Source organism: Dendrobium catenatum, unplaced genomic scaffold, assembly GCF_001605985.2.
Source record: "Dendrobium catenatum unplaced genomic scaffold, ASM160598v2 fragScaff_scaffold_586, whole genome shotgun sequence".
NCBI classification, from domain to species: Eukaryota; Viridiplantae; Streptophyta; class Magnoliopsida; order Asparagales; family Orchidaceae; genus Dendrobium; species Dendrobium catenatum.
The window spans coordinates 542,499-565,682 of record NW_021319048.1 but is presented as its reverse complement, the minus strand read 5'-3'; the positions used below and the strand labels follow the sequence as shown (position 1 = coordinate 565,682).

Sequence of the window (23,184 nt, the reverse complement as noted above, 5' to 3'; positions counted from 1 at the left end):
AAGTACAGAATGATAATGTTTCAGTAAATTAATCAAACAACTCATTCATTACCAAGTTTTACCTACCTCCAGCTAAAGAGCATAAAACCTCAATTACATGGTGGCCCATAATGCTCATGAGAATACTAAATTCATCATCCTTTTATTTTTTGCCTCTCCAATCAAATTAACTGTATTTGTTTCGGGTTTCATTTGGAATAACTTTTTTACTGCTTCTTAAAACAATTTTCTAGTACAACAAAAAAAAAAATATACTAAAAAGTTGCTTTAAGAAGCAGTAAAAAAGCCGTCCCAAATGAAACCTCAATCAGTGTTGCCAAGGACTACTCACACTTGATGGACCGGTAAATGTGGCGAACAAAAAGCAGTGAAGCACAGAAACCTACTGTGCCGAGCATGAGGAAGAAACCATAGCAGATGCAGGCCATGTAGCCAAAGAAGAAGGATATTTGCATAAATCCTGACATGTTTAACCGAGTATGGTAATAGCAAAAGCAATATGCGTAGATGAAGAAACCAGTTGATCCTCCGCAGAGGAATGCCCTGTAGCAAATCAACACAAGTAAACAGAACATCAGAAAATTTAGCCAATCCACTTGACAACTGAACTTCAAAAATGACATTCCAAGTTTCCAATCATTGATCATGAGAGGTACATTCAAATTAGACAACAAAGGAATGGTGAGATGGACAAGATTTACAATAAGAGAATGATTGAAGCAAAAAATAATAGATGATATAAAAAAAAGAAAAAAAAAGATGATATTGTTAGGCCGGCCGGCTGAACCGGTCAATTTGGACCGGTTCACTTCTACAGCCGGCAGCCCAAATCAGGGGGCAGAACCAAGGGGGAGGGGCGGATGCCCTAGTGGGTCCAAACAATTAATTAAATTGGCGTTTAGGAGGGAAATTTGAATTAAGGGCTGTTTAAGAATTTTGTATTTCTCATTTGGCTTTAATTAATTGCTAATGCTAGAATTAGAGTTTCATCTTGAATTTGAAATCGATCTCAGATCTAGAGTTTGTGCTTTTGGGCTCTAGGCTTTGCTAGAGAATTGGATAGTCGTTTCTTCCTCTCGAATTGAAGATAATTGTATTTTGTATTGCTTTTTTTGTTCGTGAATTGAATAGAAGAAGTTTTCCTTGTGTTTCTCTCTAATATTTTGAAATTCCTGCATCGTTATTGCTGTCTTCTCTCTAAAATCAGCATATTTATCGCTGTTTTTACAGATTATTGCTAGGGTTACTTGCGAACTCAAGTATTTCCTATCAAATACAGTAAGTCAAAGCAAACTCTAGTGAATAGGCAAGAAAGCAAAGAGGGTAGGGACACCCCCAATGTAATAAGTATATTAAATATAAGACCAGTAAGGTTACACGAAATAGAAACAAGAATAGATGAATGTAGATACTAAAAAAAAAAAATTCTTGAAGATTAGCCTACCTCCACCACCATTCATGGTCTTCAGCAGCAAGTTGAAAGTAGGTCATTGCCACAGAAATAAATGCAGTGACAATAAGAAGGATTATGAAAACCACAAAGAGAATACTATAAATCGTGTAAATCCTGTGGCCCCACATGCTGGCTAATATGTAGTACAACTCAATGTAGATAGCGCTGAAAGGAAGAAAACCAGCCATTGCCATCTGTGGTATAGTTCTTCGGTACCAAGGAAGAGGTGGAATTTCTCTAGGATATTTGGTAGTGCGACAAGGGGCTTGGAACTCTGCTTTGCCATTTTTGCCAGCAATCCCGCCCAAAACAAGCAGAGGAGATGTTATCAGTGCCCATATTAGAGCAATAACAACAATGGTACCAAATGGCAGTGCAGCCGTAGCATTATATGCAATAGCTACAGTATTTAGAAAGCAGAACGTCAGGAATAGAGGTCCACAAAACAGAAATCCCGTCAAAAGCAGATTCCTAATCTGCCAACAAATTTTGAAGTTGTAATAAGCTAGCTTTACACAAGCTTATAAATCACACGCTGTAAAACCTGATGATTATACAAAAGACATGCGGGGAAAATTATTTCGTGTGGCGTCCGGATTTGTTCGGAGGTGTATCTGGATGCGCCACTTCACCCGGGGCCGGTGCATCCAAGTGACGTGGCACGTCCAGATTCGCCTCCGGACGGTCCTGACACCCGCACGTAATAATCTCTCGACATGCAAACACCAAAACTAACTTGAAGAGGAAAGAAAAGTCAGTACATACCCAGTTCGTTCCTTCCAGCTGCCAATAAAAGGATGTTGCAGTATAACCAGCAATGCCTGAAGTTAGTGCATAAATAACAACCAGGGCAGTAAAAAGAGCTCCTCTATTGTAAGGGTAGAATACCCCCACCAGTGCTAGGACAAAAACGAAGATTGCACTGCAAAGACATGCCATGGAGAATGACAATTAGCAATAGATGTAATTGTTAGTACACTACTAAATACTACATTACGTGGGGGTAAACAACAACAACATCAAGTCTTTGCCTCACTACGTGGAGTCAACTACATGAATCTTTTTTCTCCATTGTGTCATGTTAAAAGTCAAATTCTTATTTAAATCTAATAAAGAAAGATCATGTCTACTATTTTCTAACCAAGTCTTTTTAGGTCTACTTCTACCTTTTTTAACATAAATCAAATCTAATACCTCTACTTTCCTAACCGGGTCATCAGAAGGCCGTCGTTTTATATGACCAAATCATCTAAGGCGACTCTCTCTAATCTTATCTTCCACTAGAGCTACTCCAACCTTTTCACGTATATGCTCCTTTCGTATCCTATCTCTAAGGGTAAAGCCATTCATTCACATGAGCATCCTCATCTCTACAACACTTAACTTAGTATTATGTTTCTTTTTTAATGGCCAACATTAGACACCATAAAGCGTTACAAGTCTCCCCTGAACATATTTCCACCATAAAGCATTACGTAGGAGTAAACGAATAAAAAAATTACAATAAAGATTCATACGCATATGCTTTTGCATAAACAAAAATTCAAACGATCTACCATGAATACCTACAGAGCAAATAACTGAGTGCCCGAGCCAAGACTAGCAGCTAGCAAAGATTTGTTCTTGGGGAACCGGAAGACATCACCATGAACATATTTCCACCCAGTTTCTTCTTGGTCATCACCTGTCTCCTCGTTATGAGCATACCTTCAGATAAAAATACATAATAAGGATTGCAAAAGCTGCAGCCAACATAACATTAAGAAGTCTTTGAATGTATGAAACATTTTTTTTTTTTTGCACATATGAAACAAATATTAAGGATATGCTATACTTGCACATTCTAATAATTAAAAAAAAAAGAAAAGTTAGTCTCCATTTAAATATCAGAATATTGAAGGAAATAGATTAGATAAAACGAGCTGTAGGCACGAGATGCATATTCAATATTGTGATTCTGTTATAGCTCAATAGGTCAACAGCATATCATCTAAAAAACTGGTTTGCATTTTAATATAAGAAATATCGAAGGAAAAGGATCAGAAAAATAGGCAATAGACATAAGAAACTAATACAATTTTGCGATTCTATAATTGCTCAAGGAACCTATCTGCATCAGCAAGTTCTTAAATATCAACCGAAAATACTCCAATGATGTCAATTTTACAGCTATTATGCTACAGATGCTAACAGGACACCTCAATTCCTACATTTTTCAGTCACGGAACATAAACTACCAATGATGTTAAAATGAGCACCCCTTTGAAGCGAAGTGATTCGTACAAAAGTAACTATGCTACAATCTGAGCAGCATTGGGGTGGGAAGTTGTGCCAACTAACTTCACTTGGATCCAGAAAGCTCAAAGTCTAACTCAATAAATGACGAGCTTTTCTTAGCACCAAGGAACTTCTTCAAGTTCAATACCCTTGGCGAATGAACCTAGCACATAGAGTTGCTAAACAGGTTCTGTCCTTTCTAAATACTATTCTAGTTGTAAAGATTTGGTATGGAATGAATAAAATTCTGGTTTCCTCCTTTCTGGTCTATATTATCTTCCATTCTTCTTCTCTGGGGAGTCTAAACCTACTTGAAAGATGTCTTCCCCTTCTTGATATGGATCAAGAAGCATATCAATGGTGCTCTCGTTGAGACAGACCTCATGCCATTGCAAGATGTTTCTTTCCTCAACAGTTCCCTCTTCTTTTCCCACAGTTAAACAATCAAATTCTCTACGTCTCATCTTCCTGCAGCCGCAAATTGCCTCCAAGAAACGTTCTGTACAGTTCTTTCAGCACACTGTCTCAGCCTCCTAACAGTCTCCATAGCATCTCAAGTCCAAGAATCATTCAGTCGCTCCTGATCCTGCTTTTAGCTGCTGTTCCAGCAGTTAACAGCTGCTTTTTACAGCAGTTTTCTTCCAGCAGCTGTCTCCAGCCCTTCTTCTCAGCCCAAGACCTGCAATACCAGCACCTGTCCACTTCTTCTAGCTACTGTTTTCAGATCCCAGAACTTCAAGTATAGCAGTTTTCACTTCTTCTTCCTGCTGTTTCAGCCACAGAACCACCGGATTGCAACTGCAACCCTTGATTCAACCACAGTTTTCCATCAGTCGACCCTACGACAGTCCAAACACCAGCTGTTTCTAGCTCAGCAGGTCCTCTAACAGCATCAGCAACCTGTTGTCGTTCTTCCACTCCACAGATCAGCATCTAGCCACAGCCCTCCTCCGCCAAATTCACCAGCAAGAATCTTCTCCCCTGCTGTTTTTAACAGCAGCCATCAAGATCAGCAAGTTGAAACCAACTGTTTCTTGCAAATAACCTCCATCAACAAGGAACCATCATCACTACCAGTGTCAAATACTGCATCGTGGATATTACAACTTGCCAATTTTCTCTTCTTCTTTTCAAGAACACTAGGTTTTTTTTTTTTTCAAAAACAAAACCACCTAGGCACAACTTCAATCAGCCCTCAACAATCAAGCAAAATGAAAAACTCCAATCTAGTAGAAGTTCTTCGATTGATATAAATCAATCAAGAATTGCAATTTGCCAAAATCCAAAAATCTATACAGCAAGCCAATGTTCAAATTGCCTCCATTGGATCATCACTTCAATATGTTCATGCATTCTATTGATAAAAAATCTGATAGTTTGTGCATTGATTATCCACCACTGCCACTCCATCAAGATTCTTCCTATTCCATAGGAATCCTTGGTTCCTCCGAACAAATCCCTTCTCCGAATGAATTTGAAAGTATTGCTAGAAAGAGCATATGTATGTTCAAGGTTAGTCCTAACAGTAAATTTTGTATGGTCTGCTTGCAAAGCCGAAGAGGTTCTGACCCAAAAAGAGGTTTGCTAACAAATGAACGGCTTAAAGGAAAGAGAAGTAGTTTATTTATCATGCAATGAATAAAAAAGTCTGAAGAGGTTTCAAATAAACATACCATGTACATATACCTATATTATATCAGTTATTTAAACTTCAAAAAAAAATGCATGAAATAAGATGGAATAAAGTTTATATGATTTAAAATAAAACTTACTTAACAAAATCATTCTTCAAAACTCTCATTAGGATTGTTGCAAGGAATCCAGTCAGTAGAAGAACTGTGGCACATGAGTTTATTATAGAGAACCAGTGAGTCTCCAAGTGGCGTGCAGAGTATTTCTCCATCCTCTTCTCAAAAGGTATCTCTGTTTCTTTCCATTTAACGGAATACATAAACTCCACCTCTATGTCTTTATCCTCAGTAATGTCAACCATTAAATTGGTATCCGTATGAACAGAGATCTCAATCACATGGTCATTATTGTGGAGGATTTCAAAAAGTATATGATTGTAAAGGAAGTATCTGTACTCACTTGGGTCAGTCTTGCCTTCCTTGTCAATCTTCCCTATGAAACCCCAAACTGGAAGGTCATCATAGTACATCTGGAAGTAATAATCCTGATATATTGCATTCCTGAATTTGACCACTTCTTCCTTAGTAAGCTTCTTTTTGCACGCGGATTTTGAATCATGATCAACACAGAACTCAAGCTTGTATGGAGCATCAACTAAGCGATCACCATTCAGAATTTCGCCAAGAGCTTCTGATTTATCTTTCACAGGTGCTGCCACATTTCCAAAATTGAAACAAGAAGAATATGCTATAAAACATGAAAGAGAGGTGAAAAAGATAATTTAAAGAAAGAAATGAGATGGAGAACAGGAGGTAATGAAAAAGCTAACCTGGTGAACAGTAGGGGAGATCAAAGTAACGGTATGTCTCACTGGATGCCAATAAAACAGGTCACAAAACATGAATAGTTAAAAATGAATCCATAAAATAAGATGAAATATAATTATCACCAAAAAAATCTGAAAAATGTCTAAAATTTAATAAATCAGGCAAAAAAGAAACAGAATACAGTGAATACTTTTTTTCAATTTAATTCGTCAAATGATAGAAAGTACAAGCAAGACCAATAAAAACTAATCTAAACGTTGTTCAAAACAATATGAGCAACAAGATGCTGTTCTTTTTAATTTGTATTTCATTGCTTTGAACGCTTAACTAGTTTCTTTAGAAGGCTGAGCGTGTATATATATATATATATACACACACACACACATTAAACTGAACCATTACAATGAATCAAAAAGATATATTAACATTAATAGATTAAAAATCCAAGTTTCAATGGTTAAAAATACACCAAACCATATGATGCAAAATATTTATTAATCAATCGACATGTAGAGTATGATTTTGATTAGTAGCTTAAATTTCTTTTGATTATAACATGATAAAATTTTTTAAGTAGGTTCAGCATTGAAGGATATAAGCTGTTTGGCTTAAAACAACACTTAAAACATGAGCTCTCAAATAAGGACCACATGCTCTTATAAGGAATTCAAATAAATAAACCATAATATCAATCATTAAAAAAACGTAATCACCATTGTCCAATGTCCTGTCTATTTAATACAAGTTACAGTCCGTAGGGCTGCTTTAGGGCAAAAAAATGCTCTGTTATGACAATTGGAAGAGAAATTTATAGCTTGCAAAGCATAGGCATCAATGTTTAAACAATGAACAGGACAGACCTAATAACCCATTCAAAATTACTTGTCTTTAAAGCAATAGGTTCATAATTTTGAGATATCAAGAAAACAAAAAAATTGAAGTTATCACTTTAATAATTTGCTTAAAAATTCTGGACCTTTGAAGATTCCGAAAAGTTTTTTTATTTTTTACTGAATTTCAGAGACTGATATAAAATAATGTTAAGGAGATATAGAGGCTCAGAATCTAGATTATAGTACTGGATGAACTCCCCTTCATAATAAGGGCACATGAAGGGGCTTAACATCCAATCCAATTGTCTTCGTTACCACAATTTATGAGAGAGAAAATCAACATTGTGAGATAACTTCAGCAAGATTGTTTGACACAGCTCCCTACGTCAGTTGGTGCTCTGCCACCCCAACCAACTCTGTGAACTTGTTGTAAAAGATCATTTTCTTCCAGGGTTATTCTTTCACTAAAACTTATTCCATTCACTAATCATCACCAAAATGGCCTGCAAAGCCATTGAGGCAACCTCCATTTTCTTCATAAGCCTTTGTTTACCCACACTTAAATGTTTTCATGATCGAGAGATTGCCAATGTTGCTTGACTGACAACCAAACACCATCGAAGAGTCAGCAATCACTAGGCAAGGAAGGCTACGTAAATTGAACCATAATTTTTTCAGGTCAAACATGTCTGCGATAAATATCACGTAAGAAGAATTAGTGTTACCAAAGCTTTAAGTTTTTTTGTTGGTTTAAAAGTTGCTATATCATGCTTACACTCGAGAAATCTCAACTTGTTTTTATTTCAGCCAAGAAAAACTTAAGCTTGGGCATCTAGAATGTATAATATTTGCTTTTTTCGAATTGATTTACTTCCAATGAAGCTTCTTTTGTGCAAGTAACCATTGATCTTTAATACAAAAAGTTGAAAGGTTGAGGCTTTCTAATTATACACAATGTATCCATGGTGAACCACCATATGGATATCGGATGTGACAACGCATTAAATATCACAAGGCCATGCCAACCAACCCCAGCATAGCCAAATGTGAGGTGTTGGTCCAGTTTTAGTTAGGTTATTCCTGCATTTTACCACAACTTTGTAAAGCTCTATAAATAGAGGTCTTATGTGATGTAAAGATTTGACGAAAATTTAATAAATCTTTAGGTAGTTTTCCACCTCCAAATTTCCATCTCTCTCTCTCCTCCCTCTCCCTCCCTCTCTCTCTCTCTTGCAAGAAGAGCTCAAGATGAGCTCTCAAAGATCCTCCTGAATTACTAACACCAAAACCACTAATTGAAGAAGCAGAACAACTTCGAATATTTGAAGATCTTTTCAAGTTAATATGATCAACTTTGACCAGTTTGAATAGATCAAACATATTGCAAAATTGGAAAAAAAAAAAGCAGTTTCTGCAATTTTCTTATGCTCTGATTTTTACTTCTTAGTAATATACAATTTTATTCACAAGGTTTTTTAATTAAAGCTTTAAAAGGAGAATGCAAAACAACAGAGTTAAGCATATGTTGATTTGGTTTACCTCTTGCATAACTATTGATTCAAGCTAGAGACTAAAACGAGGAAATAACTAATGCAATAAATTCAGAGAACCCCCTCTTCGATATATTTGACCGGTTGCTCATCCAAATATACAACTTAATTAAAAAAAAGACGAGCAAATGGTTCCTCAAAACTAATCGACTCGAGTCCCAATCAATCGATCTAAGCCAAAAGAAATAAAAAAAAATCACTATCCAACAAAAGAAATAAGAAATTCAATCAAATCAGCCCATGGTAGGTGTGTCAAGGATAAATGTATAAAGTATTTAACTGTTTAAGTATTATTGTAATTATTGTTAACTCCAGCTCTTATATGTTTTACATGCCTAATGTAATAGCTATAAATATAGAGCTGGGTTGTATAACAGAGTAAGTGAAAATAATATGAGATTCTTCTTCTTCTTCATTAGGTCTACAATCTAGCTTCTATATTTCTACATGGTATCAAGAGTCTTCTTCTCCTGCACGGATTGATCCAATGGCGCATCAAGATTCCGCCGCCTCCTCCATCGGAGTCTCTACGAACTCCGCTTCAATGCCGTCGCTCATTCCGCCAGCCCTCCTGTTTGTAATTTCGAATCTTAAACTTCTTGTTCCTCACGCTCTTACGCCGGATAATTTTCCAATTTGGAGTACGCAAATAGCCAAGTTGTTCAAGGCGAACGGATTTGCAAGCTTTCTTGATTCCTCAGTCGCGCAAGTAAATGCCGATCCGAATCAAGATCCTAAAATAAGCCGCATCACCGATCAAAATCTTGCAACGGCAATGTGTTCTACCATTTCGCCGGCGGTTCTACCGTACGTCATCCATCTCGAATCTACGAGCGAAATCTGGATGACTCTTCATACAAGATTTCAGTCGTCAAATCGATCCAAAGTGATTCAGCTCAAACATGAGTTACACAATGTTTCGATGCAAAATTCATCCATGACTCAGTATCTCACTGACATAAAGAAGATCGTGGATCAGATCTGGTCCGCAGGGTCGTCCGTCGATCCGGAAGATGTAATCATATACATCTTGAACGGTCTTCCTCCCGAGTATCTGCCGTTCACAACGAGTATACGTACTATGCAAGGTCCATTGTCCCTAGATACTCTGTACGCGCTTCTTATGAGTGAAGAAATTCATCTCAAGACAGCTGCACTCAAGTATCCTAAACCACCGGACACACAGTCGACTCTCTACACGTTCAGAGGTCGTGGTCGCCGTGGTCGAGGACGATCGGGTCACGAGCATCCTCCGCCAAGCAAATCTTCCCAGAATTCGGGCATTATCTGTCAAATTTGTAAAAAGAAAGGGCATCTCGCTGACGCGTGTTGGCACCGGTTAAACATCAACTATGTACCGAATTCTACAAACGCTTCTTCAAAACAGAACTCGGCATTGGTGGCTACCAACGACAGCAATTCGGCGGTTGATTGGTACCTTGATTCGGGAGCTTCTGCACACATGACAAATACCATTGACAATTTGGACGTCTACAACGTTTACAAAGGCAATGATTCAGTAACAATTGGGGACGGAAGGTCCGTTCCCATAGCTCACACGGGCTCGGGACTCCTTCCCACCCCGGCCAGTAAGCTAAACTTATCTCGCTTACTTCATATTCCTAATCTATCGTATAATCTTTTATCTATATCTAACTTGGTTAAGGATAACCCAATTTCTATAATCTTTGATGAAAATGGTTTTGCTTTTAAGGATCGGACGACCAACAAAGTCATTCTCACAGGACCGTGTAGCAATGGCCTGTACAAAATAACAAGCCAATCTCCGCACCATACTCCTACAGCTTTCACTGCAACCGCTGCAACTTCGGTGGACTGGCATTGCCGTCTCGGACACCCCCATCAGCGGGTTCTTCAGCAAATCTCCAAGAACAATCCATTTTTACATATTAAATCTTTTAATTCTGCATGCACACCTTGCCTTTCCTGTAAAGGTTACAAACTATCATTCGAAAAATCCATTAGTAAAAGTCTTGCTCCACTTGAATTAATTCACTCTGATGTATGGGATCCCTCACCGGTTTCATCACATCAGGGATTCAAGTATTATGTGGTTTTTATAGATGATTTTTCTCGTTTTAGTTGGTTGTTTCCTCTCTTACATAAATCTGAGGTTACTAATACTTTTATACACTTTATTAACTTTATTGAAAGACAAACTAGTCACAAGGTAAAAACTGTTAGAACTGATGGCGGTGGCGAATTCGTCAATCGCAAATTTCAGGAATTTACAGCAAAACAAGGTATACGGCATCAAATTTCGTGTCCATACACTCCTGAACAAAATGGTATAGCTGAACGTAAGCATCGGCATATCATAACTATGACAAGAACGCTTCTTCATACTGCCGCCTTACCCATGAACTATTGGATGGAAGCTGCATTTACCGCTACGTACATTATAAATCGACTTCCTTCTCCTACGACCGAGAACATCTCACCGTTACAAAGAATGTTTAATATCATTCCTTCCTATGACCATTTGCGGGTTTTTGGATGTGAATGTCATCCTCTTCTACCGTCGGTTCATCGCACCAAATTAAGCCCCACGTCACCCGCATGTGTCTTTCTTGGTTACTCTGAAAACTCAAAAGGCTAAAAATGTTGGAATCCGGTAACAAACAAATTAATCATCTCGCGCAATGTCAAATTTAATGAAACTTCTTTTCCATTCAGGCACAAAGTGAATCCGGCTACTAACTCTACACCAGACGTGCCGCCTGCGTTGCTTATTCCATCAACAATTCAACGCCAAACTCATACTATCCATACACCAAGGCCTGCAATTCCGGATCAAACCGATATATACAATGCTCTTAATCCAGCAACTACTGCTCCCACACCAGCTTCGGATGCAGTTGGTCCGCTGCCAAGTTCTCCAGCACTACCTCCTGCTCACCACATGACAACCAGATCAAAAACAGGCTCTCTTAAACCTGTCCAAAAACTTAATCTTCTTCATCACACCCAACTGCAATCCGATCCAACGTCATACGCCGAAGCATGCAAAAAGATTGAATGGAGACGAGCAATGGCCAAAGAATTTTTAGCCTTGCAAAAACAGGGTACATGGACATTGGTACCGCCTCCTGCAAACGGACAAATATTGGGTTCAAAATGGACTTACCGAACAAAATATACATCGGATGGTGCAGTGGCACGATTCAAAGCTCGTCTCGTAGCTCAAGGAAATCAACAGGAACATGGTCTTGATTATCAAGACACTTTTAGCCCGGTCGCAAAGCTTCCTACAATTCGAATTTTATTTACAATTGCTCTGTTTCACAAATGGCCGGTTCATCAACTCGACGTTGCAAACGCATTCTTGCACGGAGAGATTCAGGACACGGTTTACATGAAACAACCTAAAGGGTTTGAAGATCCTTCCAAACCGAACCACATCTGTCATCTTAAGAAAGCCATCTACGGCCTCCGACAAGCTCCACGACAATGGTACACTACTTTCACATCTTACTTACTTCATATTGGTTTTAATCACAGCAGGGCAGATCCATCACTATTAATTTTTCACCGTGAGCACGTCCAACTTTATCTACTTGTGTATGTCGACGACATACTTCTCACCGGCAACAATATTAAGGCCATGACTGATCTAGTGGTTCAACTCAAATCAAAATTCGCTATGAAAGATTTGGGTCCAGCACATCAGTTTCTCGGCATTAAGATAGAATCTTATCCAGATAAGTACTTCCTATCTCAAAGTTTATACGCCAATTCTATTGTTCAAATGGCTGAGTTACAAAAATGCAACTCGGCCGCTAATCCATCATTTACGAAACCCACAGACCTGACGGATGCAGGCCAGCCGCTCTTCGATGCAATTAGTTATCGCCGGATTATCGGGTCATTGCAATACCTCACCTTAACGAGACCAGATATTGCATATGTCGTCAATGCTCTATCTCAGCACATGCACAACCCATCCGTCTCGCATACCAAAATGTTAAAGAAACTCATCAGGTACATCAAAGGCTCTACAGAATTCGGCCTTCCAATTACTCGTTCCAATATGATTCTTCGAACCTTCTCGGATGCCGATTGGGCCTCGGATCCAATCACTCGCAAATCCACGTCTGGCTACTGTACATTTCTTGGCGATACTCTAGTGTCTTGGACTGTAAAGAAACAAACCACTGTATCCCGATCCTCTACTGAGTCAGAATACAGGGCGTTAGCAGCTGCCACCGCCGATACTATCTGGATAAAGCGGCTTCTCGAGGATTTCTGCATTCAGCATTCTCAACCAGTTGATGTCTATTGCGATAATATCTCTACTATTGCACTTGCCAATAACCCTCTCTTTCATGCAAGAACAAAACATATCGAGATTGACCAGAGGTTTGTTCGAGATCACATACAGCACAATGTCATTCGGCTACTACCTATCAGCACGGTCGATCAGATCGCGGACATTCTCACCAAGCCATTGGCCACACCTAGATATAAAATCCTTCGCTCCAAACTGACCATTGGCTGCAATAATCAGTTTGAGGGGGAATGTCAAGGATAAATGTATAAAGTATTTAAGTGTTTAAGTATTATTGTAATTATTGTTAACTCCAGCTCTTATATGTTTTACATGCCTAATGTAATAGCTATAAATATAGAGCTGGGTTGTATAACAGAGTAAGTGAAAATAATATGAGATTCTTCTTCTTCTTCATTAGGTCTGCAATCTAGCTTCTATATTTCTACAAGGTGAACATAACCCAATAACACCGTCAAGTCAAGGAGAAGAGAGAACGGATCTAACAACGAGAGTAGCTCCACCAAACCAAAAATGAGAAAATAAATGAGATTCATACCTTGGGTTATGAAACGGTCCGACCTTGTTGGCGTAGAGAGGGACCTCATCATTTGGCTTGTAGCGATGATTGGAAACGTCCGATACGACTCCGAGAACTCCGAAACACAGCAGCAACGACAGCGTCGCTGCCATCAGCCGCATCGTCTTCATTCTCCCCCACGCGCGTTTGAGACTGAAAGAAATGAGAAGGCGAGTAGCGGTCTAGCGAAGTCGAGAAACAGAGAAGTGTACCAGAGTGTGAGAGTAATAGATTGCCGACACGAAACCCGCGATAGCAGTCTATCCGGTGGGTCAACAGGTTGTCGGTGACACGATATCCGATGCAAACGGTTTCCTGGATGACCTGCCCCACGGCCCAGAGGCCGCATTCCGAGACTTGCAGGGAATGTTGAGACGGTGGAGGGAAACTAACAACAAGAATTTATGTACTAAGTAGGGTCGACTATATAAATAATTTTTTTTGATATTATATTAAATTTTCATTTAAAATTAATAATTTTTTTAATAATTGATATATAATCAAAAAATTATCTTGATCGGGCACAAATCTTAAAGCAAAATTAAGTGGGAAACTTCAAAAATTAAATCTGATATCATCTAAACTCTAGTTTCAGCAAACTTATAGTCAAACTGAACGTTTCAGAAATACAAATCCAAAGACCCCAAATTCTACTCAATCCAAGCCCAAATGAGTCCAAATCAAAAACCCGAAGACTAATCCATAATTTTTTAGAATAATGGAAGGCTTAAACCATAATTTGGATTACCAATCAGTCTTCAAATGTGACATGCTTATAGTAGAATTGAGCGTCACGACAAGATGAATCCAACGACAATAAGAACTCCAAATTCTGATATTATTACGACATTCAAATGCCCAATAAATGATTTATGATCAAGGGATTCAATATCAGTCTTCCATTAAAACCACTCCCAATTCACCATTCATCTTGCTCCTATTTACAGGTCATGCCACTCTCAGAAAATTATAAATAGACCTCTCATTTTTCATGGAAGAGGGCCCAACCAAGAAAGAAAAGAAAGAAGAGAAAGAAGAGAAGAAATAAATGAAGAGAATGAATAGAAGGAAGAGATCTCTCTTGCCATCAGACTCCTCCTCGACCACTACTAGACTTCAACTCGGACGTCGAACTTTTGCCATGTCTACGACTGTCAATAGACATCCGCCCAACCACTGATGGACGCCGGAATTTTGCTCGAACGTTAATTGAAGCCGGATTTCCTCCATACCACTAAATGTCGCCGGATTTTTTATCTTCGCTTGTAAATGGATTTCAGCCAAAGAAACTAAAAAGCCTCGATTTTGGATTTTTTTTTTCAACAGTGGCCCGCGGTCTTCTTTTCAGTTTCTTTTAAATTTTTGGGTTAGGTCTTCAGGCCGCACGGTATTCAGAAACGCGCGTGCATCATTTCGACTTTTCGGCTAGTCGGGTCTACGAGTTGTCGGGTTGCTACATGGCATCATTTAACTGGCGTTCAAACGTCGAGCTACGTCCGATGTCTACACCCAATAAAAATTCATAGAATGGGTTGATGCATGAGTTCGCCTTAACTATGGCAACCATTGTCCTCACTTCCTCCTTTCTCCAATGAGGAAAGCTCACGAGTTGACGTCCTAATCTCCTTTTTCGATGAGCCTCATGATTGGAGCTCAAGCACGATGTAATTCCGACAACCTGACATCCTGACTTCTTCCTCCAATAAAGTAAGCTCGTGAGTCAAGGTCGAGCTCGTTGCAACTCCGGTTAGCTGAGCTTGAGTTACAATTTTTCTCTTAATTGACTAGCCGAGCTCAAGTTAGCCCAAACTCGAGCTCAGTTCAACTCATTTACACCCTTAGTCAAAGGCTTTTCTTGAGGAAGGGCATCATTTGTAATTAATGACAAATACTAGTGGAGGTTTTTCACATAAAAATTGGGTTTCTTTTATGATTTTTGTACCTCTTTATCTTATTTGTATATGTGCTAGATCTTCATACAAAACTAGGATGCTAAACTCTATATCTCTCTACTGTCATGAATATTTCAGCATGCAACAACATCATTATTGAATAAAAATATAAAATAGTGATTTAAAAATATTAAAATAATATTATTAAAAACATTATCTAAAAGTGTTGAATTTGCATATTCTTATTGATACTCATTGTTGTCACAGAAAATTGTTTTGATCGAATACATATATTTAGGAATGCATATTTGAATTGAAAACTTTTAAAATTAAATTTTAGATTATTTGAGCTCTAATTTCCGCAAAACTTGTAGTCATATTGAACGTCACGATGACATAACCCAATGGTACCAAAAGTATTCCAATCCATGTTTGAATGAGCCCAAATCGAGCACCTAAAGCATAATAGAGAACTTCATGTCATTAATTGGATCGTCAAATGTTCGCCAAATCTTGTATGTTTATAATCAAATCAAGGATCTCTACAACATTAATCTAATGAGCCAGGATCACTTAATTCAAACATCATTAAGGCACTTACAAACTAAAGAAGTAATGTATAAAAAGTGAATTAATATGGGTCGGCCGATGAAGAGTTTTGAATTTGCTCTGTATATATGGTGCATGTTACTCTCTAAAATATATAAATAGATCATCACTCTCTATATAAAAGGAGGATTTAAGATCGACTGCTTCGACATCGGCTTAAAATTAAGGAGAACTTTTAGACTCTAAGGATATCAAAGCACAATTGCCCCACCGTCATCCAATTATAGTTGTTGGACTACCTCTTGATTGTAGCAGTTAGACCATCACCTACCAAATGCCTTAGGACAACCACTTGCCATCATCCTTTATCGACCACCCAAACGCCGCCGTCAGCACACCATTTCAAGTCTCTATCAAGCCACCATTTGACCACGACCATTGGAATATCGCCAGATCGCGATCGTCATATCACTGTTCTTCAACCAATATCACCAAACTATGGCTCGCCGATCACCATTGCCAGACTATGGGTCGTTCACTACCATCACCCCTCCATGATCCTCCGACAACCATCACCCTACTTCGATCATTCTGACCACAATCGCTCGACCATGAGTCTCTAACCACTATTGCCAAGCATAATTGTATTTTATTTATTTTTATTTGGAGCCTTGTTAATGTTTAACTAGTCATTATCATAGCCCCAAAGGTGACCGCTTGAGAAGTGAAGTAGGTCCAATGGAGTTCCATTCATACTTCTAAGATTTTGTTAGAGACAATTTTTTTGTTGCTTTTTAAAATTATTTTTCTACAAAAATTCTAATTTATAAGATATTTTGTACCAATAATCCGTTTTAAAAGTTGTAAGAAAGCTCTCTCAAAACAAGCTTTAAATAATTTTTTATTTCAAAAAAATTTTGAACTAAAATTTTGTGTATGAAAAAACTATTTTAGAATGTAATAAAAAAGCTATTCCAAACAAAACCTAAAACTTCATTACAAATTTTTTGAACTCGTTTGTTTATTTGGCTTCAGAACATTATTATTTATTTAGATATTAATTTTTTGAACCTTTATTCGGAAACAGAGATGATAATGAGCAGAGTCTATTACAAGAATTAAGGAACGCTCGATTTCAGTACAATAAAAAGGAATAAAGAGAGAATACTTATAGTTTATTACATTTCATGAACGAGATGCGAATTAAAAATATAAATGGATTAAACAGATGAATGCGAATGGGTCAATCCGCTCTGATGAAATTTGTCCCGAGCAATGGCGTCAAACCTCTCAGCCATCTCTGCGGTGAAATGCTCCGTCCAATCTCCTACCTTCCCATTTCTAAAAAAAGAAGCCTTTTTTATGGCCAAATGGCCCAAATCGAACTCCTTCCCCCACAATCCGACCTTATTAATCTCCAATCCACTAAGCTTTTCAAAGCTGCTGAATCTGACAATCTCCCCAACCATCCCATTCATCTCGTCCGCCGCCGAGAAGGGCTTTCCCATGTACTCCGCCATCCTTCTCACAATGGCCTCTGGATCCGCCATCAAATCCTCGTACTTGAGGAACAGCACCTTCTCCGGTCGCCTCTGGCTCTCCTGCCAGTATTCCAATTGATGCTCCCACACCGGACCGTACATTGTCAGCCCTTTGCAGAACAGCTCCACCGCCTCCGTCAACGGCATTTGCGGGGCCGCTTCAGGGCGTTGCATTCCATTGACGAAGTGGTAGGTTGAAACGAGCGTGTCTTTGGGCTCTCTGCAAAGGTAAATAATCCGGCAGGGAGAGTCGTGGACGGATTTGGGCAGGACAGAGTAGGGGATGTGGGTGCTAAACTGCCTTGGGGAGGGCAACGCGTCCAGGTCAGGAACGCGGGGGCCGGCGAAGAAGGTCTCCAGATTAGGGGAGCAGTCCTGCGGGTGGCGGGATTGGAGTAATTCAGGTTTGCGGGTGCTGATGGCAAAGGCGAGGGCTTTGAGCCAGGTTGTGCCGGATTTCGGGAAGCTGACGAGGAAGATGTCGGAAGAAGTGGGGCGGAGGTGGTGGCGGAGGGAGAGAACGCCGGGGAGGATGGCTTCGGGGAACCAGAAACCTTTGTAGAGGCGGAGAGACAGCTGTCGCCATCCTTCATGCCGAGGTAGGCTATAGATTTCTTCCTCGTGGTGCTGTCGGGCGCGGAGTTCGTCGACTTTCTGCTCTTCCGTCGGGGTATCGAAGCACTCGGAAAAGTGTGGAGTTGAGAACATTTTCTTGTTTCTTTTTGGGATTTGGAGTCCTAAAGGAATTCTAGATTTTTTGTTTTTGATGGAAGTTTTGATTATCAATGAACATATTTTAGATTAGAGTTTTGAATATATAATCTGTATAAATTTATTTTAATTGATTTAATTATTCCTAAAAAAACTCTAAGAGGAGGGAAGAGAGGGTGCGCGTTATTTGTAGGGCGGAAAGAAAGGAGAAGCTCTAGTTAGCCAATGGTTTCTAGGGGCTCATAGCATTGAAGTAATCAACGATCTTCTTTTTATTTAGGATCCTTTTTGGACCTTTGGTTTGTTAAAAAGGAAATGCAATATAAAATGAATAATTTTAGATTTTTTGATGAAAATAAAATAAATTTAGGTGAATAATTTTTTTTTTGATTTGAAATAAAATAACTATAATGTAAAATTTAAAGTTGATGACAACTCATGAGTAGCAACGACCAAAGGCATGGTAGCATGTGGTTGGCGGTCGACTGTGGACGGAGGGTGGTAGCTACGGTGGTGGACGGTGGTGTAATATCAAAATCTGCTCCAGGATCGTCCAGGACGATCTGGGATCGTCCTGGGACGATCAGTTAAGAATCTGTTCCAGAATTTGCCCAGATTTGCTCCAGGTGATTTTCTGTATGCATCGTCCAGGCCGATCGAGGCTTCGGCCAGGCCGATTGGCCCCCCCTCAAAAAATGTAAAATCCTTTTAAGTCTAAGGGCTATTAGGTAATTTGCCCCTTCAATAGGTTAAAATTTGTCCTAATATCAAATTTTTCTAATCTGCCCCGCCGAACGAACGAGTATCTCCGCGCGTTGCCCCTGCTCTGCTCCGAACAAAATCGCACTGCCCCTGCTCTGCTCCGAACGAAGTCGCGATAACTCCACTCCGAACGAACTCATTTGATTTTTTGTTCTTGAAACTTGAATCTGCATCTCCGCGCACTGCTCCTGCTCTGCTTTGCTCCGAACTCATTTTATACAGTAGTTGACATGCAACTTCAAGAGCTAAATAATCGCTTTTCTGAATCAAGTGCTGAGTTATTTTTGTGTATGTCATGCTTAAGCCCAAGTGATTCTTTTCGTGCTTATGATGAGAGGAAATTGATATGTCTAGCAGAGTTATATCCAAGTGATTTTTCTACAATTGAGGTTATTGCTCTTAAAAATCAATTAGCAACGTACATTATCGATATGCAGACCATTTAAGAGTTCTCCTCTCTAAGAAGCATTGCTGATCTTGCAAAGCAGATTGTTAAGTTCAAGAAAAATGATGTGTATCCTTTGGTTTACAAACTTATTACTTTATCATTAATCTCACCAGTTGCAACTGCTACGGTGGAGAGAGCATTTTCAGCCATGAAAATTATCAAACATCGATTGCGTAGTAGGATGGGTGATGATTGGCTCAACGATTGTCTTGTGCCTTACATTGAAAAAGATGTATTTGATTTGATTCCCAATGAAGATGTTATCCAATATTATCAAAAAATGCAAAATAGATTGATAAAATTGTAATGATTTTCAATTTTCCTATCATAATGGAATACATGATTTCACTTTGAATTATGTCATCTTTTTGTATATATTAGGCTATTATACTAAGAAAATTTTGCCCCCCACCCTAAGATGAAAGGCTGGTTCCGCCCCTGGATGGGTGGCGGCCGGCGCCGACGGGTGACGGCGGTCAGTTGCGGCCTACTTTGCTTATGGTGTAAACGGTTCTCGCTTAAAATTGGGCAAAAATTATTTATCTTAAAAATTAGATAAATTATTTTACACTACATTTACTATACTTTATTTTATATATTTTTTTCATCCAACCAAGCATCAAACTTTTCAAAACCATTGCATTCAATTTGCTTAACACCCATTTTACTTCGAGTCAAAGAGACCCTTAAATAAAAATAAAAAAAATAAAGAAGGCAGCTTAAATTAAGCATATATAAAAAAACGAATAAATAAACATAAAATTTACTCTTTTTTTTTTTGTGACGAGGAAGCGCTGTCCTTAGGCCAGTGAAAATTCCGGTCGACCTAGCATGCAACCCACACCAATTTACACGGACCAAGTTGGCCCAATTTGGCCCGTGTAAATTGGTGTGGGTTGCATGCTAGGTCGATCGGAATTTTCACTAGCCTAAGAATATATAGTGCTTCCTCGTCACAAAAAAAAGTAAAGATAAAATTTCCTTCACTATGGCCTGGATTCAAATGTGTAGACAGAGGCCAACAGGTTCGGTCCGCCAATATAATCACTTGAATTTTGTTTTTATAATAGAGTTAAGACTTAGGCTTTATTTGAAATGTATTATTTTAATACTTTTTTATGCAGCTTTTTAGAATTAATACGTCCTCAAAATTGCTTTAATCAAGCATGAATCTCGTGACATATTCGAGTTGGAAACTTTCAAAATTAAATCATATGAATTCCAATTTTAGCAAACTTATAGTCAAATTGAGCATCTCAAAGAGGCGAACCAAACAGCACAAAAATTGGTCCAACCCAACCCCAAATGGGTCTGAATCGGGGGCCAGACCATATTTGGAAGCAAAACATTATTTGGATGACAAAATGATATCCAAATATGGCATTCCTATAATCAAATCGAGCATCTCAGCGAGACGAATCCAACGAGCCCAAGATCTCTGAATTTCGACATCGTTAAGGCACTTAAATAGTTGAAAAACTCTCTACAATCGGGGGAATCAATACGAGCCATACGGTGGATCACCCTGAACCTGCCTAGGATCTTCTCTAAATTTACGGGGCGTGCCACCCATGAAAATCTATAAATAGATCCCCACTCTCTACATGAGGGGGACCTTTGGCTTGAGATTGGAGAGAGCTCTAAAGCTTCGAGAGCTCTAGCACCACCGCCCGGCCATCGAGTGCCGCCGGACCTTCGCACGGCCACCGACTGCCGTCGGACCTCTGCCCGGCTGTCGACCACCATTGGACTTCAGCCCGACCTTCGTTGCGCCCGCCGACCGCCGCCGGACCTCCGCCTGGCCGCCGATAGTTGCCGGACCTCCGGCTGGCCTCCGACCGCCTCCGAACTTCAGCCTGACCTTCGTTGGCCCACTGCCGGATTTCAACCCGACCATCGTCGGACCACCGCCAGGCCGTCGACTGCCACTGGACTTCAGCCCGACCTTCGTCGGACCACCACCCGGCTGTCGACCACCGCCGTACTTCAGCCCAACCATCGTCAAACCACCGCCCGGCCGTCGTTCGTCACCAAGCCTTTGACTAGATCCTCATATTACTGTAATCTGACCAGCTCTAAATCGAGGGACGGGTCAACCCTTGCTATTCACTCAAGTTTAGTAAAATATTTTCACCTGGGCGAGGCTTCGTGGTTTTTCCCTCTTCGGGCTTTCCACATAAAAAAGATCGGGTGTTTTGCTTCTCTCTTTCTGTTTGTGTGCTGGATATCCATACATCACTAAAACGAACAGTTTACTCATTCTACCGCCACGAATCTTTCAAGCCGCAACAAGTATAAAGATTTAAATGTTTATACTAAAAAACTGTTTTAAGAAACCACAAGAAATTCATATCAAACGAAATCTTAGGTTTCGTACACGACAGCTTTTTGCAACTATTTTTTCACTATTTGAAGATTTTTTTTTTGTGTTAGAAAGTTAACGTAGAAACAATAAGAAGCTATCTCAAACGAGATTAACTATCACTTAGAAGTATTATGAAGAAAAAAAATCATCACATAAATTTTTGAAAAATATTATGAAAATAATAACTAAGTAAAATTATAACTACATAATGAAAAATAAAATAGCAAGAAAATTATTCCAAATGATCCTTAGGATATCTTTGAGGTTGCAAATTTTAATTTAATTTTATATCAAAACAATGACATCGTTAAACAAAAAAAAAAAAAAAAAAAAAAAAAAAAAAAAACATTTATTTACCATTCTATTAACTATGGTATCAATTTAAATCGTAATAAAAATATTTATTTGAGATTAACTATTTAACTATTTTCAAGTCAATGATTAGTAACTAAATAATTTTTAAATGAATGGAAAAAGTAATATAATCATTTGATTATATTAGTGAGATAACGTAGTCTTCGAGTCACATATTTTCATCGAATCACAAAAATATTCATTTCAATTTCACTGATAATAATTTACCAAGTTATAAATAATGAAGTTTTGAAAGATAAAAATTTATTTTATTGCAAATTATAGAAAATTGTTTTGCAATTAAAGTTTAGGGTTTAGTTTATTACGCTAAATGCTAACAGTTATTTATTTCTTAAATTTTGTACGGTAAAATAAAGTTTCTAATATATATATTTTTTTCTTTTCATTTGAGACAACTTTTTTGCTCTTTTCTAAAATAATTTTTTAATACAAAAATTTTTTGAACTAGAATCTTTTGTAATTAAAAAGTTACTTTAGAAAGCAGTAAAAAGGCGGTCCCAAGGGATGGCGTAGGCTTTCCAAAGATCTTTGAACTTCGACATCATTAAGGCCTCCAAATGTCCAACAAACAGTGCACGATCGAAGGGTTCAATATCGGCCGTCCATTCAAACCACTCCCTATTCGCCCATGATCTCACACCTATTTATAAACTATGCCACTATAGAAAAACTATAAATAGAGCCCTCATTTCTTCACAAGGGGAACTCAAGTGAAGACAGAGAAGAAGAAGAGAAGAAGAAGGAAAAGGGGAAAAGGCGAATCCTCTCCTCCTCGACCACCGCTAGAGCTCTTCCTGCCGCCTGAATACGCCGGAACTCTGCTGGATTTTCTTGAAACGACGGGATTTTGCAAAATTTGTAAATTTGCTTCAAGTTGTAATCTGACCGTCCCGATTTGTGGGACGAATCAGTTTCTTGTAATTTACAAAAACGCTAGTGAAATTTTGCAACTGGGTGAGGCCTCGTTATTTTTTTCATTCTTGGGTTTTCCACGTATAAATCCCGGTGTTCTTTCATTTTCCTGTTTGTGTGTTAAATATACGTGCAACGCTCGGACGCTAATTTACAAATTCTACTGTCGCGTATTTTCTAGCACGCAAC

The 23,184-nt window shown here is 38.7% G+C and overlaps 2 protein-coding genes across 2 annotated transcripts; both read right to left on the bottom strand.

Moving 5' to 3' along the window:
• Positions 1 to 44: 44 nt before the first annotated feature.
• On the bottom strand, positions 45 to 13,653 carry LOC110115302 (transmembrane 9 superfamily member 4). The gene is made up of 7 exons (XM_020848493.2): positions 13,420 to 13,653; positions 6,192 to 6,232; positions 5,503 to 6,073; positions 3,023 to 3,160; positions 2,219 to 2,375; positions 1,445 to 1,929; positions 45 to 543 (listed from the first exon to the last, which is right to left on the bottom strand). Exons 1-7 carry the CDS (start codon positions 13,569 to 13,571, stop codon positions 324 to 326), a joined length of 1,764 nt encoding a protein of 587 aa, XP_020704152.1. The 5' UTR covers positions 13,572 to 13,653; the 3' UTR covers positions 45 to 323.
• Positions 13,654 to 17,101: 3,448 nt separating this feature from the next.
• LOC110115338 (flavonol 3-sulfotransferase-like) lies at positions 17,102 to 18,130 on the bottom strand. Its single transcript, XM_020848549.2, has one exon. It carries the CDS (start codon positions 18,128 to 18,130, stop codon positions 17,102 to 17,104), a length of 1,029 nt encoding a protein of 342 aa, XP_020704208.1.
• Positions 18,131 to 23,184: the final 5,054 nt, after the last annotated feature.